The sequence below is a fragment of the Bos grunniens genome, chromosome 7 (genome assembly GCF_055505025.1).
Source record: "Bos grunniens cultivar Pamir isolate PY7600 chromosome 7, Bosgru_T2T1.0, whole genome shotgun sequence".
NCBI lineage: Eukaryota > Metazoa > Chordata > Mammalia > Artiodactyla > Bovidae > Bos > Bos grunniens.
In genome coordinates, this window is record NC_141171.1 from 4,133,303 (window position 1) to 4,150,938 (window position 17,636).

General features: G+C 54.9%; 2 protein-coding genes across 3 annotated transcripts; both read left to right on the forward strand.

The window, feature by feature from the left end:
• The first annotated feature begins 290 nt into the window (after positions 1-290).
• Positions 291-7,380, forward strand: TM6SF2 (transmembrane 6 superfamily member 2). Of its 2 annotated transcripts, XM_086408164.1 has the most exons (10): positions 291-696; positions 2,432-2,535; positions 2,935-3,032; positions 3,102-3,205; positions 3,590-3,672; positions 4,329-4,453; positions 4,636-4,737; positions 5,064-5,156; positions 5,826-5,945; positions 6,881-7,380. In XM_086408164.1, exons 1-10 carry the CDS (start codon positions 602-604, stop codon positions 7,085-7,087), a joined length of 1,131 nt encoding a protein of 376 aa, XP_086264290.1. In that variant the 5' UTR covers positions 291-601; the 3' UTR covers positions 7,088-7,380. The 2 variants fall into 2 exon arrangements, with proteins under 2 accessions (XP_086264290.1, XP_086264291.1); XM_086408165.1 differs by lacking the exon at positions 5,064-5,156.
• Positions 7,381-10,559: 3,179 nt separating this feature from the next.
• HAPLN4 (hyaluronan and proteoglycan link protein 4) lies at positions 10,560-15,839 on the forward strand. The gene is made up of 5 exons (XM_086408176.1): positions 10,560-10,667; positions 11,655-11,772; positions 12,074-12,436; positions 13,981-14,313; positions 14,698-15,839. Exons 1-5 carry the CDS (start codon positions 10,665-10,667, stop codon positions 15,087-15,089), a joined length of 1,209 nt encoding a protein of 402 aa, XP_086264302.1. The 5' UTR covers positions 10,560-10,664; the 3' UTR covers positions 15,090-15,839.
• Positions 15,840-17,636: the final 1,797 nt, after the last annotated feature.

A 17,636-nucleotide genomic window follows, 5' to 3' on the forward strand; every position in this document is an offset into this window, starting at 1 on the left:
TCGCCAACCCTGGGCCCTGGCAGTCTGCCTTGAGATGCCCTCCCCCGCCCCCTACCCCAGGGGCCCAGTCAAAACGTCACACCTGGACACGTGTTTAAATTTGTTTGAGGCCATCGCATGAAAACTGAAATCCCAGGGCACTGAAGAGAACTCTGCACCCAGGCGGGTAAGGTTCTCTTGTCAGTGCGCAGAAACGCAGAATCCGTAACCACTGGATCCTAGTGAAGTTGCTGGCCGAGGACCTCCAGGACGCAGAAATGGAAGCATCCTTGAGGAATTGGGGGTTTTTTTTGTTTTTTTTTTTTGAGGAATTGTGTTCTAATCAGCATTAATAGAAAGCGAAACCTGCTGGGCGGCAGGCATTGCCCTTGGGGACCGCCCCGAGTCCGGCGAGGCTATCAATGGAGGGGAGGGGCCACTGGGAGAGGGAGGGGCCTCGGAGGCTCCCCGGGAGCTCGTGGGGCAATCACAATGGTGGGGGCGTGGGGTGGGGGAGACGACCTTTGCGCCAGGCGGGGCTGAGTCTGGCTGGGTCCCTGGCATCTTGGCGCCCAGAGGCACAGCCACGCAGGAACCGAGCCGGGGTCCCGGCGCCGCGGCTATGGACATCCCGCCGCTGGCGGGCAAGATCGCAGTTCTGTCGCTGGGCGCCCTACCGTTGTCCTTCGCGCTCAACTACGTCTCGCTGCTCTCGTAGTGCGTGCGGGAAGGGGCTGGGGAGGCGGCTTCTGGGGCGGCGGGGCCGGGTTGGGGTGTGAGGGTGCGAAGCGGGCGGGATGCGGATGCGCGGGCTCCCCTGAGCCCAGTGGCCCCGCGCCGCTGGCCCGGGGGAGAAGGGGGCTGGGTCAGGAGAACCTCTCGCTTCCAACCGGAAATACCCTTCCAGCCGGCTGGAGCAGTGTGGTGTAGCTGGAGGCGCTCCTAGGACGTTTGGGGCCTGGGGGAGGGACTTTGAGAAACAGAGCCCCCAACAAGGCAGGGTTGTGGAAGGTTTCTGGAGTTTTCCCAGGGATGTGCCCAGCACAGACTCCAAAGTCGCCAAGGGTCAAAGTATTGTCCCAGATAAGGCCCCAGTGACCCGGCTCTTGCCACACACAAGTTCTGCTGCGCTACCCCTACCAGACAGTTCCTCCTTCGCCTGTCTGACACTTTCTTCTCTTCAGGGGCTGGCTGGCCCACCCTGTACACAGCCTCAGTTTTCCCTACATGCCAAGGGAGGTAGGGACCTCCCCTGTCCCTACCACCTAACCCCAGGCCTCAACCCTGTGGATCCAGCCACTGAATACCAGCCATCCACCAATCCCTCATACCCCCAAAACCAACACAGGCCGAAACAACAGGGTAGAGGGAATCTTGACTACGGAGTTGGCTCCTTGGGTGCAAATTCCTGGTTCCACCCTCCTGGAACCCAAGTGAGCCAGGTTGCCCCCGGGAGCCTCGGTTTCTTCGTTGTGTAATGAGCATACTCCTAGACTCATTCCATAGTTACAGTCAAGGATTATGAACTATGTGCCAAGACACTGTTGTGGTCTCAGCTAATTACTATAATTGTCATTGTTGGCTGGATGGGGCAAGAATGGGGATCCTAAGGGGTCGGGGGAAGGTAGGGATCTGGAGAGAGTGTAAGGGGAGAATATGTGACCTTGGATATGTCTCCCACAGTATCTGGGCCTTGATTTGCCAAGTGTCGGGGGCTGCCCAGAGACCTGGCTTCTATTATCTCTGCAGGTGGTTGACGTGCCTTATCAGGTTGATAGGAACAAATCAGGGCAGGGTGGGGTGGGGTTGATGGAAACATTTGGACTTTATCTGGGAGGAGTCAGGAGCTTCAGACAATGAGGTGTACAGAGCTAAGCTCTAGAGATCCTTTGGTGGTTGTGAGCACTGGAACTGACCACAGAGGGTCTTGGAATTGTTGAATGAATAAGCAAGCTGACACACATCAGCAGGTGACCGGATAAATCACATAGTCAGAAGGGGCTGACAGAGATTCCCTCTGTACCTGGAAGAGGAGCAATGTAGATGGGCCATGAAGGATGAATAGGACTTTGCCAAGTGGAAAGACTTTTGGAAGGAATTAGGGGGTGGGGCATGAGGATGAGATGGTTGGATGGCATCACCGACTCAATGGACATGAGTTTGAGCAAGCTCTGGGAGTTGGTGACGGACAGGGAAGCCTGGTGTGCTGCAGTCCATGGGGTCGCAAACAGTCAGACATGACTGAGCAACTGAACTGAACTGAGGCGGTGGGTCAGAAACAGCTAGAGCAAGAGCCTGGTGCTGGGAAATGGGAGTTTCAGGGAATGGCTTTCCTTGATGGACAGGAGCTTCAGCCTGGTCACCTGGAGCTTCCTGGTGTCTGCTCTGCCCCAGGGTACAATAGGGTCTCAAACTGGGCCTGGCCTCCCTGACTTGGTTTTCCTCTCCACAGCCCCCTGGGGGTGGTGTTGATGAGCACCCTGATCCTGGGTCTGCTCTCCTTGGCAATATACAGCTTGTCCCGAAGTGACATCTATTATGACCCACTGTATGCTGGTGAGTTGGTGGGAGGGTCCTGGGGAAGAGAACTGTTTGGGCAAGGGCTTCCTGCATCAGACTGGCAGTCCTTGAAGGGCCTTCATCAGACTGGAGAACCTCAGAGAGACTGGAGACCCCCTGTTGATTGGGGAATCTCAGGGGGCCTCCGCCTTCTGACTTGGGGCTCCTGAGTGCCAGAACAGTGCCTTTCTCATCAACCTGTGGACACCTTTAAGTCAAGGACTGTGCCTGCCTATGAGGAAGGGTCGTGGGTCATGTGATTTGTGGGGTTGGGTCTGGGAGCAGCTTTGCACAGAGGCTTTGGGAAACAGTCCCCAGCAAGAGCTCTCAGGCCCCGCCCACACCTAATCTCTACCCCGCCCCCACACTGCCAATGCCCCGCCTGCTCTCCCGTAGTCTTCGCGGTCTTCGCCTTCACATCCGTGGTGGACCTCCTTATTGCTCTCCAGGAAGACGGCTACATGGCGGGTTTCATGGCGTTCTACACCAAGGAGGTATGTCGGGAGCGGTCTGGGATGCCCGCAGTCCTACTGCCTGTCTGAGCCCCACACCTGCCCCCGCAGGGTGAGCCATACCTGCGCACGGCACATGGAGTTTTCATCTGCTACTGGGATGGCATTGTTCACTACCTCCTCTACCTGGCCATGACTGGTGCCATCCGTAAAAGGTGCGCAAGGCGGGCCCTGGGAAGGAGGCGGAGTTCTTAGGTGGGAGGTCCCAGGCCAGGGTGAAGCCAGAAGTGTGTGTAGGGGAAATCAGGAAGTCCCCCTAGGGCTTAGACAGGGGTGGCTAGGAGAAGGAGTCAGGGAATGTCACAGGTGTCCCTGGTGGTCGAGTCTCTTCTGTTGTGTCACCCCGTACCTGGGCAGCCACTGCATCCTTGGATATAGGGTCTAACTGTTCATTCCCTCATTCAACTCCCTGTTGTCCCTTCTGTCTTGGGTGAAACTGAAGGGGTCCAGACCTGGGGAGCCCAGACTGCTCTCTGGACCCTGACCCTCTGAGACTGGGGGACAGGTATCTACCGGTTACTCCTCCATCTCCCACCCAGGAAGAGTTACCGGAACTTTGGACTCTACTGGCTGGGATCCTTTATCATGAGCATCCTAGTGTTCCTCCCAGGAAACATCCTTGGTAAGGACTTGGCTCTGCAGAATCCTGTCTCCCTGGGCTGGGTCACTGCCCGCCATCTGGAAGTCAGGCCCCATGGGGTCCTCCATACCTTTTCTGGTATCTGCGGAGGGCAGCCCCCCACCCCCACCAACTGCATGCCTCTCCATTCACAGTCTAAGTCTGCAGACTTTCCCCACATCTCTCCCATTTTCCTCTTGGAGGGATGGAAGCACATTCCACTTCTTCCCCAGCTAGTGGTCCCTGACCCCAGGGACTTAGCCCAGAATGCTCTTGACATGAGAAGGGAGTCTTAAAGTGGATCCAGAGGGCAGACTGACAGCTTTGTAGGTAGGTAGGTCTTGGGAGACAGAGCAGAGAAGGCAGCCAGGGATGTGGGGATGGCTGTGAAAGAGGACTATCCAGGGTGTTTCCAGGGGGAACGAAAAACAGCTGAAGTGTAGGAGCCGTGTCCCGAAGGTAAATTGGGGAAGGCCAGGCTGAGGAGCATGGTCACCATCCTAGAAGCATTGGGGAGTCAGAGGTGTTAGGGCTGAGCTAGGATGGCATTTGTGACTCAACAGCTTCCAGCCAGGGGCTTTGACATGGCCCTGCCAAAGGGTCCAGCCAGGCCTGGGAGATCCCCGCTTCGTGACACCCTGTCTCTCCTACCATGGCAGGCAAATACAGCTCAGAGATCAGGCCTACATTTTTCCTCACCATTCCTTTCTTGCTGGTCCCATGCTGGGCTGGCTTGAGGGTCTTCAACCAGACCCAGGTGCCAACCTGCTGCACTCCCAACATGGTGAGTCCCTTGCCCCCAGGTCAGCCTTGTCCCAAATGCCTGAATGTTCCCCATTTGGGTTGCTTCTCGCCAAAGACATTATCTCCTTGGAAAGATCTCCTTGGTGATTAGGGAAGAAGGGATGAGCCTTCACTGAGTACCTGTTGGATACCAGACTTCTCATGCTATCTCTCATGGGGCAGGTGGAGGAGGACCAAAGAAAGGGCCTTCTGCAGCGCCCAGTTGACCTGGCCCTCATCATCTACCTCATCTTTGCTGCATTCTTCACCCTCTTTCGGGGCCTGGTGAGTCTGCACTGGCCAGCCTACTTGCCTCCAGTCCCCTCCCCAGCCCATCCCTCCCTTCTTTAACTTCTTTATCCAGTGCAGAAAAACGCCACTGCTCTCCCACCTAATCATCCAGGGAAGTTTACTGAGTCTAATCTGAGTGTTCCATCACAAAGTCCCATTCCCTGTAGCCTTCTCCCCAGCTCAAGTATCTGTGGATTCTCAGAGAAGAAAACCAAGGCTGGGCCAGGCCAGAGCAGGGGGTGTGGGCCCCTCCCAGGAGGGTGGGGAAATATCCCTATGGGAGGGATGTTTGAGGCTGTTGGTTTGTCTGCGGGCCCTAGGTGGTACTTGACTGCCCCATGGATGCCTGCTTTGTCTACATCTATCAGTATGAACCATACCTGAGAGACCCTGTGACCTATCCAAAGGTGCAGGTGAGAGGGCAGGTGGGAGGAGAGGGCCACGGTCCTGCTGTGGTTAGGGATCCACTGGGCCCCTTTGATGAAGGTGCCGAAACAACACAAGTCAAAGTGGCTGAACCACAAATGGAATTTATTGTCCTACCAAAAAAGTACAGATGGGGTCTTCCGGTATGGCTGGATCCAGGAGCTCAAAGCTACTCTATCTGCAGGCTCTGCTTTCTTTGCATGTGCTCCACCCTCAGGTGGTGCCTTTGTGGTATGGCCGAGACAGCCTTGGGTATCTCCAGGCTTCCATTCTCCCTATTTAGCCACCTCAGAGGAGACTGAGCCCTTAATTTCTCAGTGCTTGAGTGTAAGTCTTAAGTAGGCTCTGATTGGCCAAGTTTAAGTCACATGCTCATAGCTGATTATTATGGCCAGGGGGGTGGGATGTTCTGATTGATCAGACCAGGGTCACATGCTACCTATAGAGGAAGATGTGGGGGGCTCAGTGTATGAGAGTGGTGTAGGGGGGAAACCCAAGGGAAAGAAAGGAGTAATTTCCACAAAGGTGGGATATACAGTGAACCCCAATCTTGATAGAGTCTGAGGCTGGCCAGATCCTCCCTGGGGCCACCACCTGAGGGGCATCAGGAGACCTAACTGAGCAGCTACTCATTCCATCAGTTGTGTGCCCCTCAGATGCTGGTGAATATGTTCTATGTGCTGCCTTTCTATGGCCTGGCCATCTATGCCCTCATCTTTCCTGGATGCTCCTGGCTGCCTGACTGGGCCTTGGTATTTGCTGGAGCCATTGGCCAGGTGAGGTGGGGTGGGGTGGGGTATGTTGGGCCGGTGCTTAGGAAAGTCTCTGCTTGCTCATCAATTGCCTTTGTGCTCACCTCGGGTGATGCCAGGCCCTTGACAGGCTCCCAGGATTTCCTAGTGTTGGAAAGAAAAATGGGCCAGACACATATACCCCATCCCATGAAGTCAGAACTGAACAGAGTGGGTATAGAGGCTGAGAGGGATTCCAGAGGGGCAGAGTTATTAAAAGAGGGGGCATGGGCTTTGATGTATGGCTATGAATTCTTTAGGCAGGGAAAAGCATTTCAGGAATGGGAACAGCACAAAGAAATGCACAGAGGGGGTCAGTGGTTTAGACAGCCATAACGTGGATAAAGGCAGCAGCAAGATAAATTGACAGCTAGATGCTAAGGGCTTTGAAATCTGGGCTTGGGAGCTTGTGCTGAGAACAATGGGGAGCCATAGAAGGTGTTTGAGCAGTGGAGGGTTCAGAGCTGGGGGCATGTTTCTGGGTTTCTGATGGGACGTGATAAAGGCTGGACCCTGGCCAGGGCAGTGGGATCAGGAGGACCTTGATTAGACGTATTATTATTTTATCTATTACAGGTAGAATTGAGAGGATTTGTGTCAAGGCTGCCTGGGGTGGGGAAGACCAAGAGGAGGGGCTAGATTCAGGTCAGAGAGATGGGGTGAAGGGTCCAGCAGACAGAACAAAGATGGTTCTGGTTAGGTAGCTGGGCAGAGGCTCACGGATAAATGGATAAGAATAGACAGGACATGTGGGGCACAGGGATGTTTAGAGACAGAGGGATTGAAGAGGGGAGACAGGTAGGTCAGCAGGACCAGAGAGATAGGGATGAAGAACTTTGGGGTTCCCCATGGTGGGATGCTGGCGATGCTGGGACTTGTCCTCTGATCTGTGACATCCATCCTCCCTTTCTGGCCGCCAGGCACAGTTCTCACACATGGGGGCCTCCATGCACCTGCGCACGCCCTTCACCTACCGTGTGCCTGAGGATGCCTGGGCCAGCTTCTTCGTGTGTAACCTACTGTATGCGCTGGGCCCCCACTTGCTGGCCTTCCGCTGCCTGTGGCGTCCTGCCTTCTTCCTACGCCCACCTCCTGGGCCCCCAGCCCACCATGAGAAGCAGCACTGAGGGGGCCATGGGACCCCCCCAAGACTCAGTTTACATGCCCAGCCAGCCCTGTCCTCGGAAGGGTGGGTTGGGCTTTTTTAGAGACAGGAGGTATGTTTCTGGGTGCCTTCAGTTCTGGTTATGGTGATTTCAGGCCAGTGGGTGGGATGGGGTGCCCAAGGTCCAGGTGTTCCAGCAGAGAGGGCCACAGGCATGCTCAGCTGTCACCTCACCCAAACTCCACATAGGCACCTTCCCTATCCATTATCTCCCTCAATGGATCATTTTAGTAAAAGTCCTTTTGATGCATAAAACGTTGCTCTGAGTGTTTCATGGGGCAAGGGACCCTCTTCTCAGAACCCACCAGGGCCCACTCATCACTGCCAGCTTAACTCACAGGAGCTAAGGTGGTAGCCAAGAGAACTTGGCCTCTGGTTGGTGTGCACAGCCCCATCTTCCAGATGGGGAAAAACAAGGCTCCGAGAGGACCAGAGACCCGTCTGAGGTCACAGTCAGGAGAGAAGAGTCCAAACTCTAAGCTCCACCAAGAAATTATAATAACTAACAGCGTGACACACTTATTAATCACCTACCGTATACCAGGCCAATGGCCAACCTCACACGCTACATGCTGGATCTTACCTCATATTCCAGATGGGAAAACTGAGTCTGCAGGAGGTGAAGAGCCTGGTCCGAGGTCATGCCTCCTTAATGCAGCTGGCTTAGGCATAGAGTCCTGGCTCCTTCAACCACAGAGCCCTGTGTCTGCTGTCTGATTGGCTCATATTTGGGAGAAACTGAAGTTGGGGGGCAGCCAAGTAGTTGGGGGAAGGGCTCCTTGTCCTCTGGTTTTAACTTTTTTTAACATTTATTTTTATTTCTTTGACTGCCAGAGTTCTTAGTTGCGGCATGCAGGATCTTTAGTTACAGCATGCGAACTCTTGTTCTGGCACGTGGGATCTAGTTCCCTGACCAGGGATCAAATCCAGGCCTCCTGCATTGGGAACATACAATCTTAGCCACTGGACCACTAGGGAAGTCCCCTCTCCTGATGTGATTTTTGAACTTAAGCGAAGTTGCAGGTTCAGGGATAACTCCTGCCCAGACCACTGTGGGTTAGAGGATCGATCTCCCTACCCCTACCAATACTTACTAGGCATCTATAGTATGACTAGAGATCTCTTCATGAAAATTAGAGATACCAAGGGAACACTTCATGCAAAGATGGGCACAATAAAGGACAGAAATGGTATGGACCTAACAGAAGCAGAAGATATTAAGAAGAGGTGGCAAGAATACACAGAAGAACTATACAAAAAGGATCTTCATGACCCAGATAACCAAGATGGTGTGATCACTCACCTAGAGCCAGATATCCTGGAATGCGAAGTCAAATGGGCTTTAGGAAGCATCACTACGAACAAAGCTAGTGGAGGTGATGGAATTCCAGTTGATCTATTTCAAATCCTGGAATATGATGCTGTGAAAGCGCTGCACTCAATATACCAGCAAATTTGGAAAACTCAGCAGTGACCACAGGATTGGAAAAGGTCAGTTTTCATTCCAATCCCAAAGAAAGGCAATGCCAAAGAATGTTCAGATTTCTGCACAATTGCACTCATCTCACATGCTAGCAAAATAATGCTCAAAATCCTCCAAGCCAGGCTTCAACAGTATGTGAATGGTGAACTTCCAGATATTCAAGCTGGATTTAGAAAAGGCAGAGGAACCAGAGAGCAAATTGCCAACATCCGTTAGATAATCAAAAAAGCAAGAGAGTTCCAGAAAAACATTTACTTCTGCTTTATTGACTATGCCAAAGCCTTTGACTGTGTGGATCAAAACAAACTGTGGAAAATTCTTCAAGAGATGAGAATATCAGACCACCTTACCTGCCTCCTGAGAAATCTGTATGCAGGTCAAGAAGCAACAGTTAGAACTGGACATGGAACAACAGAATGTTTCCAAATCGGGAAAGAAGTACATCAAGGCTGTATATTGTCACTCTGCTTATTTAACTTATATGCAGAGTACATCATGTGAAATGCTGGGCTGGATGAAGCACAAGCTGGACTCAAGATTTCTGGGAGAAATATCAATAACCTCAGATATGCAGATGACACCGCCCTTATGGCAGAAAGCAAAGAGGAACTAAAGAGCCTCTTGATGAAAGTGAAAGAGGAGAGTGAAAAGTTGGCTTAAAACTCAACATTCAGAAAACTAAAATCATGGCATCCAGTCCCATCACTTCATGGCAAAGAAATGGGAAAACAATGGAAAGAGTGAGAGACTTTATTTTCTTGGGCTCCAAGATCACTGCAGATGGTGACTGCAGCTGTGAAGTTAAAAGACGCTTGCTCCTTGCAAGAAAAGCTATGACCAATCTAGACAGCATATTCAAAAGCAGAGACATTAGTTTGCCAACAAAGGTCCATCTAGTCAAAGCTATGGTTTTTCCAGTAGTCATGTATGGATGTGAGAGTTGAACTATAAGGAAAGCTGAGCACCAAAGAACTGATGCTTTTGAACTGTGGTGTTGGAGAAGGCTCTTGAGTCCCTTGGACTGCAAGGAGATCAAACAAGTCAATCCTAAAGGAAATCAGTCCTGAATATTCATTGGAAGCTGAAGCTCTAATACTTTGGCCACCTGATACGAAGAGCTCATTGCAAAAGACCCTGATGCTGGGAAAGATAGAAGGCAGGAGGAGAAGGGGACAATAGAGGATGAGATGGTTGGATGGCATCACTGACTCGATGGACACGAGTTGAGTAAGCTCCAGGAGTTGCTGATGGACAGGGAAGCCTGGCGTGCTGCTGTCCATGGGGTCACAAAGAGTTGGACATGACCGAGTGACTGAACTGATAGTATGTCTAGCCACTAGATCATCACCAAAGACCCAGAACTCCATTATCTTAGATGTGGAAACTGAGGCATTGAGTGAGGGGCGGAGTCAGATTTGAGCTGTTGCTGCAGGTCCCCTCTGCAGGGTGTGTGACTGTTGTGGGGTCCCCATCCCAGAGGGAGCATCTTTGGCTGCTGGAGCCCTGGACCCTTTGATGGCAACCCACTCCAGTATTCTTGCCTGGAGAATCCCATGGACAGAGGAGCCTGGCGGGCTGTAGTCCATGGGGTCACACAGAGTCGGATATGACTGGAGCGACTTAGCACACACACCGTGACACGTGGGAAAACGGAGACCTGCAAGCCCTCTCCCAGGTTACTCAGCCCTTCTGCCCACATGAGGCATCATGAGTGCCACCCCACCTCCATTTAAAAGATAGTTGAACTGAGACCCAGAAAATTTCCTCTACTGGCCCAGGTCAGTCCCAGGCTGGGACCTGGCCTGATAGCCACTGTTCAGGGCGCCCTTCCTCCATCTGTGCCCATTACCACCTCTCCCCAGAGCAGGTGCCACCATGTCCCCTTTAACAACCCCCCCCCCCCCGCCCGTCTGCCTGCCTCCTTCCCTCCCTGCTCCCCTTGCAGGCAGACGCCAGGATTGCGCTGTCTGCTGGGATCTGTCCAGTCTTTCCCGGGTGTGCAGGGGAACGCAGTCCCAGCGCCTGGGGGCCGTTGGGCGAGGGCCGCACCGGCAGGATGGTGAGTGAGATCATGGGTTCTGTAGGTCCTTCTCTGAGATTCTGTGTCTCTGTATCTACATCCTTCAGTGTTTCCCTCCTTAGCCCTTCTCCCCCTCCCGCCTCTCCCACCTCTCTCTCTCAGCTTCTTGTATCTCTTTCTCTCCCACTCTTCCCATCTCTGCCTGTCCTTTTCTTGTTCTTCTAGGGCTCTCCCTACTTTTCTCTTTCCTCCTCCCCCGCCACCCCGGTCCCTTTTCTCTCCCTCTCTCTCAGACTCTGTCTCTCCCTCTACACCCATGTCTCCCTCTTCTTTCTTTCCCGCTTGCTCTCTCTCTTTTCTCTCTCAGTCTGTCTCTCCTTCTCTCTCTCCGTCTTTCCTTATCTATTCTGTGTCTCCCTCTGGCACTCTCTTTTCTATCTCTCTCCCTTTGTAACTCTGCTTCTCCATCTTTCCCTCCTCTCGCCTCTCTTTCCTTCTGTCTCCATCTCTCCCTGCTTTTCTCTGTGTCTCAGTCTCTTTTCCTATTCTCGCCTTCTTTCTGTGTCTCTTGCTCTCTCCGCTTCTACCACCCCCTCGCCCCCCACCCCCACCTGCACGGGTTTGCTGCAGTCTCCTGGCGTACAGATAACCTTGCCGCTGCCGCTGCTCCAGCTCCTCTGCCCCTCCTCCCTCCTCCCCAATCTCTGGCCTGGGCCGGGGAGAGAGGGGGGGGGGAAGGGGGCGGGGCTCAGGGTCTCCGGTTCGCGGGGGCAGGCGGGTTGGCCACGCAGAACTAAGGGAGAGTGAGTCCAGAGGCGTGAGCTTTGCGCAAAGGCAAGGGTCGTGAGGTCCCAAGAGAGTGGGGATGAGGGGAGAGTCCGCTAGCCTTCTCCTTGGGACCCTGGCTGGTTGGGGACCTGGGCGTGTAAGAAGTCCTCGCTGCGAGAAAGGAAGGCCAGGGGGCAGGGGGCTAGTCTTCTGAAAGGGCAGAGTCAGGAGGCTGGACTGAGCGCTGGGTGCCCCCAGGTGTGTGCTCGGGCGGCCCTCGGTCCCGGCGCGCTTTGGGCAGCTGCGTGGGGAGTCCTGCTGCTCACCGCCGCGGCGGAGGCGCAGCGCGGCCGGAAGAAGGTCGTGCACGTGCTGGGTGAGTCAGGGCCGTAGAAGCGGATCTTGCCCCGCCGAGGCCGTGGGCAAATAGGATCGCCCGAGTGCGCGGAGCGGAAAAGAGGGAGGGTGCTGGGCGGTCCTGATGGCCACAGTCCCCACCCAGCTCCTCCCGCTCTGAGTCCCCGCCCCCTCCCTAATTTCCTCCTGGAGTCCCTTTACCTTTCTGATCTCCTGACTCTTACCCAACTTTTCTTCCTACACCCCCTTCCCTGGGCCCCGCTCCCCAGGTGCTCCTGCCCCGCCCCTAGGGCTTCTTAACCCTCTTTGGTCGTCCGCAGAGGGGGAGTCGGGCTCGGTGGTGGTGCAGACAGCGCCGGGACAGGTGGTCAGCCACCGGGGTGGCACCATCGTCTTGCCCTGCCGCTACCACTACGAGGCAGCCACCCATGGCCACGACGGCGTCCGCCTCAAGTGGACCAAGGTGGTGGACCCGCTGGCCTTTGCCGATGTCTTCGTGGCGCTGGGCCCTCAGCATCGAGCGTTTGGCAGCTACCGCGGGCGGGCTGAGCTGCAGGGCGATGGGCCCGGGGACGCCTCCCTGGTTCTCCGAAACGTCACGCTACAGGACTACGGGCGCTATGAATGCGAGGTCACTAACGAGCTGGAGGATGACACGGGCATGGTCAAGCTGGACCTGGAAGGTGACCAGACTGTGTGGGCAGGACGAGTCACGTTTCTAAGGGAGGAGAGAGGATATTGCAAGGACAGAAACCAAGTCAAGTTCGCCTGAAGGGATTTAGCAGCTCAGTGGGGTAGCTGCTAAATTTGGGGTGATTTTGCGCCTCAGGGATATCAGCAACGTCTAGAAGCAGGTTATGGTGGTATATAGCGGGGAGAGGCCAGGGATGCTGTGAAACATCCCACAAAACACAGGCAATTCGCCCAAGCAAAAAATAATCCAATCCAAAACGTCAATAGCGAAGAGGTTGGGAAACCCTGCGGTAGAATTCAGGCACAGGGAGATCCAGGCACTCCATTTCAGGAGTCCTTCCCTCACCTCTGCTTCCCTGGGTGGGCTTTCCTTGGACAAGTTTCCCGGGTGGAAACAAAAAGTAGTGCCAGGCTTCCACCCTCCCAGCTTGGCAATCGATTTCCTTTAAGTGTTACCTAGAGTCCCAGAGTTGTCCCTCATTGGCCCAGATTGTGTCATGTGCCTATCCACGAGCCAATCACTGTGCCTGGGAGATGGGTTGCTCTGATTGGCTGACCGTGGAGCTGCGAGGTGGCGTTTCTATTTGAAGAATTCCCTTCCATTTGGTTGCTTTCCTCACTCCACCTTGGAAGACTCTAGGAGAGATTTCTTAGCCCTCACTTGCTGAACTTCCCAACAAGAGTGAATAACAACAATAACAAAAGCAGCTCTCCTTTATTGGGTGTTTTCTATGTGCCAAGAGCTTGGTTGAAGAGCTCTCTGGAGTCTCTCATTTAATTTTCCCAAACCCCCTGAGTAAGACGCTATTACTAGCAGATGGGCAACTGGCTCAGAGAGGTTAGAGCCTTGACCAGGACACGTGCCATTGAGTGGCAGAGCCAAGACTCAAACTCCAGTCTCAGGCTTCAGCTCTTCTCTCTGGTTCCTGTTTGATCCTTCCTGCAACTGCTGCGAGATGCATCTGCACCCACAAAGTCCTCCCCCTAAACACAGACACACAGAAAGCTAGTGAACTGAGTTGACTGTGATTCTGATGAGGGAGGAGTTTACGAACAGAAGTTAGATGGGAAACCAATGGGAATTGTCCTGGGTAATCCTGGAGACCAAAGAGCTCTTTGTCTAGGATCAAATATTTATGGGGTCCTAGCGTGAGGGAGTCAGCTCGGTGGGCTCAGAACTTGACCAGAAGGCAGGTCCCAATGCTGTAAGAATGTCAGAAGCACATAGAACTAAAGGAAGCAGGGATGTGGGAGCTGGGTTTTGAACGACGAATAGGAGTTCTACAAGTGGATAGATGGAAAGAACACAAAGGTCTCCAGGCGTGGAAAGGAGGTGGACACGATTAAGTGTGTCAAAGAGTCAAGTGAATCCCAAGTTTAAGGCAAAGGAAGTATGAGGGATATGAGCTGGGGAAAGGCTGGTCAGGTCTGACGCCAGAGAGGGATGGACTGAAAGGTGGCACCCCTGATGTCGGGTAAGTTGATGCGAGTTGGGGTGGGGGGGCTCCGAGCTGACCCTTGTGTACCCTCTCAGGTGTAGTCTTCCCTTACCACCCTCGTGGAGGCCGCTACAAGCTGACCTTCGCCGAGGCTCAACGCGCGTGCGCTGAGCAGGACGGCATCTTGGCGTCTGCTGAGCAGCTGCACGCAGCCTGGCGCGACGGTCTGGACTGGTGCAACGCGGGCTGGCTGCGCGACGGCTCGGTGCAGTACCCGGTGAGCCAGCCCCGGGAGCCCTGCGGCGGCCTGGGCGGAGCCGGGAGCGCCGGGGCTGGCGGCGGAGCCTCAGGAGGTGTGCGCAACTACGGCTACCGCCACAACGCAGAAGAACGTTACGATGCCTTCTGCTTCACATCCAACCTCCCGGGTGCGTAGGCCCCACCCCTAGGAGGAAGGTCCTGCCCACCGCTGGCCCGGGCCCCGCCCCACCCATGAGACCCCACCCCCACCCCCAGGCCTGTCTCAAGATTCTTTCCCACTGGGCCCAGTTTTCTCTCTTCGCCTTTCCTCTCCACACCTGTCCTCGGATGTCCGGACCCGGAGGTCCCTAGTATAGTCAAGGCGCGGCAATCAAACAAAGCCTGGCACCAGCACTTCTCTAGCCGAGGCCGTGGTCCCGGGCTGCAGGGGAGCGGGTGAAGTTTCTGAATCCTGAGGCTGTTTCCTGGGCGGCAGGCGAGAGGGAGTCCTGAAATCCGAGGAGGCGCAGCCCCAAGAGCAGCCCTAATCACTCCTACCCACCCCTCTGCAGGGCGCGTGTTCTTCCTGAAGCCACTGAGGCCGGTGCCTTTCTCCGGAGCGGCGCGCGCCTGCGCAGCGCGCGGCGCCGCCGTAGCCAAGGTGGGGCAGCTCTTCGCCGCGTGGAAGCTGCAGCTGCTGGACCGCTGCACCGCAGGCTGGCTGGCGGACGGGAGCGCACGCTACCCCATCGTGAATCCGCGCGCGCGCTGCGGCGGCCGCCGGCCGGGTGTACGCAGCCTCGGCTTTCCAGACGCCTCGCGCCGCCTCTTCGGCGTCTACTGCTACCGAGCGCCTGGCGCGCCGGACCCCGCCCCTGGCGGCTGGGGCTGGGGCTGGGCTGGAGGCGGCGGGTGGGCCGGAGGCTCGCGAGACCCCGCCGCGTGGACCCCACTGCGCGTCTAGGCCTGGGCCGTGGACCGCGGGGGCGCTTGGCGGCTGGCCGAGTGCCCTGTGGCGTGGACTGACCGCACACTGGAGACTGGCTATGCTCTTTGCGGTGCCCTGCAAGTTAACCAGACCTCCTGCGGTCCTTAACCCCTGGCCACACCCTCTGAGGTCCCCAGAGTCTGGCCAATTCTCGGAGCCAAGTCCCTTGGAGTCCCCTGGAGATCGACCAAGCCCTACCTTTTCTGAACGGTGAATTGGGTCTCCTCTCCCAACTTTCCCCAGGAGATGAGGCACACCCTCTGAGAATCCCTGGAGCCCAGCAGACTATGAGGTCTCCTGAACACTGAACACGTCTCCGGTAATCTTCCGGAATTTACCCCATGGTCGCCTGGAGGCTGGACCCCCGGGATTATCTGGAGACTGGCCACACGTCCTATGCATCTGCCCGAAGACTGTAGACTGGTCCCTTAAGGCCACCTGGACACTGAGCCCTCCTACCCACCATCCGTAGAGAAACCAGAAACCTCTGAGTTCGTCAGTTGACCACACGGCCATGGTCACATGAACACTGTGGGCTCCTGTCCTATTCCCTAGGGTAACCTGGAGATTGGTTACTCCCATTCTCTCCCTTTCTCCCACGAGTCCCCCAAAGTTTCCAGAATAACAGGTCATGTCTCCAGGTCACTGTGGAGAACAATCCCACCCCTTCAGTTTCAGGGGCGACCACCCTTGTCTTTCACTGTTAATACAGGTTGACACGCCCCAGCTGGCTCGCATGACGGGATGCCTGTGGCGCATCCCTCAGATTCTCTCTGAGGGAATAAGTCTGCCTTTACCTGATGGCCCCTTTCCTAGCTGTCACCTAAGAGACCATCTCCCGGGCCCAGGGACCCATAAAATCCATGTCATTTGCTATGGAGACAAATTGCCCCACTTCCCATTGTTACCAAGGCGACCAGCCCAGCTTCCACTGTCACCTAGAGTCACACAGCCCTTCCTTCACCAGTCACACCCATGGAGTTAGTGCCGCCCTCCTCCAGCTGTAACCATGGATACCACACGTTTCCCATCTTACCCGCCTTCACCCCAGGGACCTACAGCTTCACTCCCACTGTCCTCACCCTGACCAACAGCCAAGGAGACCACCCTCTCCTCTAACTGTCCTGAGAGTGACCCAACGTTAGGTTCTCCAGCTCTCACCATGGAAACAGGCTGCTCCTTTCCGCGGGCGCCCCAGCTCCCTGCTTCTCTCCAAGCTCCGCCCCCAAGCGGCTTGGACCCAGCAGCTGTTGCCATGGAGACTAAACTCCGGTATCTGAGATAACAGAACACCTGTCCCCTTAGGCTTTCTCTTGTAGGTAGGGCCCGCCCCTCCACGTTGTCACCATAGAGGCTGTCAGCGTCATCTCCATGACAACTGACTTCCCAGTCCTCAGGAACTTCTTACCATGGGCCGAACTTGCTCCATAGGGCTTAACGGCTGCCCCTTCACCAGATGGGCCCAGCTCCAGGCGGACTTCCGGAGCTGCTGGATACCCTCCGTTTGCACGCTAACTACATCTCAGACAACAGCTGTGCACGAGATAACCTTGCAACACTCGGATGAGCAAATGAGACCCTGGTGTGCCCCAACCCTTTGTGCTATGCAAGCGCGAGGCTCCTCTTTTCCTCTCTGAGACCACATCCCCATTCTCCCTGAGGTCCTCTTTCCTTTTCTACCCTCCCTACCCCCACATTTCCCTTCTTAGAGATCCGAGAGAGGTGGAATTGTCTGTAGACCTCAAAATCCACTCTGAACTCCAGGTTCTAAGGGGCAGTTTGTGTTAACAAGTCAGGACCCAGTCAAACTCCCCAGTGTTAATAGCTTGCTCAGGGAGACTGTCCATGAACGAGGCCACCCCAGCTGTTGGAGACCCCAGTTTCGAAATCTTGCCTGGAGTAGCACTGGGGTCCTTCCTGGAGCCCTCTTATTGCCACATCCATCTCCGGGAGACTTGTGTGTGGGTTTGGGGACCAGGTGTGCCTGAGTTTGAATTCTGCCTCTGTGACCAAGTGATGAAACCCCTGATCTTGTTTCCTCCTCTGTACCAGGGCTGCTTTTAAGGTCCCAGTGAGTGCAAAGTGTTAACAGCAGAGGCTCAATAAATCTTTTCTTTTTTTTTTTTTTGATGAGTGAAAAAATGAGGCAGTTGGTGGGTAGTTACTTCAAAAATGCACATTGGTAGACAAAATGTTTTTCAGCTGGGGTAGCAGGGGGGCTTGGTGATGATTTGGTTGGGAAACGTCTCTCAGTCCTCAGGACCATTCATTCCCTCTCCCCAATCTCTCTTTCCTCTCCCTTCCCCCATCATGTTCTTCTCTCCCTTGAGCCACCTCCCATGGGTCTGGCCCGTCTCAGCCCTGTCCTAATTGGGTCACTAACCAACCCAGCGGTTCCTCTCAGTCCCTTGGAAACAAAGTGTGTGAAACTGGATGTTGACTTCCTGCATCAGGAAGGCAGAGAAGTTGCAGGTTTTCCATGGGGTGAGGTGAAGGTGGGGGTCAGGGGAGTGTGGGCTAAGA

Bases quoted from the DNA above. Each gene is read 5' to 3' on its own strand.
- HAPLN4 (XM_086408176.1), top strand. The intron at 11,773-12,073 runs GTGAGTCAGGGC...GGTCGTCCGCAG, and splicing joins GAAGGTCGTGCACGTGCTGG to AGGGGGAGTCGGGCTCGGTG. The intron at 14,314-14,697 runs GTGCGTAGGCCC...ACCCCTCTGCAG, and splicing joins CTTCACATCCAACCTCCCGG to GGCGCGTGTTCTTCCTGAAG.
- TM6SF2 (XM_086408164.1), top strand. From the start codon at position 602: ATGGACATCCCGCCGCTGGCGGGCAAGATCGCAGTTCTGTCGCTGGGC. The intron at 2,536-2,934 runs GTGAGTTGGTGG...GCTCTCCCGTAG, and splicing joins TTATGACCCACTGTATGCTG to TCTTCGCGGTCTTCGCCTTC. The intron at 3,206-3,589 runs GTGCGCAAGGCG...TCTCCCACCCAG, and splicing joins ACTGGTGCCATCCGTAAAAG to GAAGAGTTACCGGAACTTTG.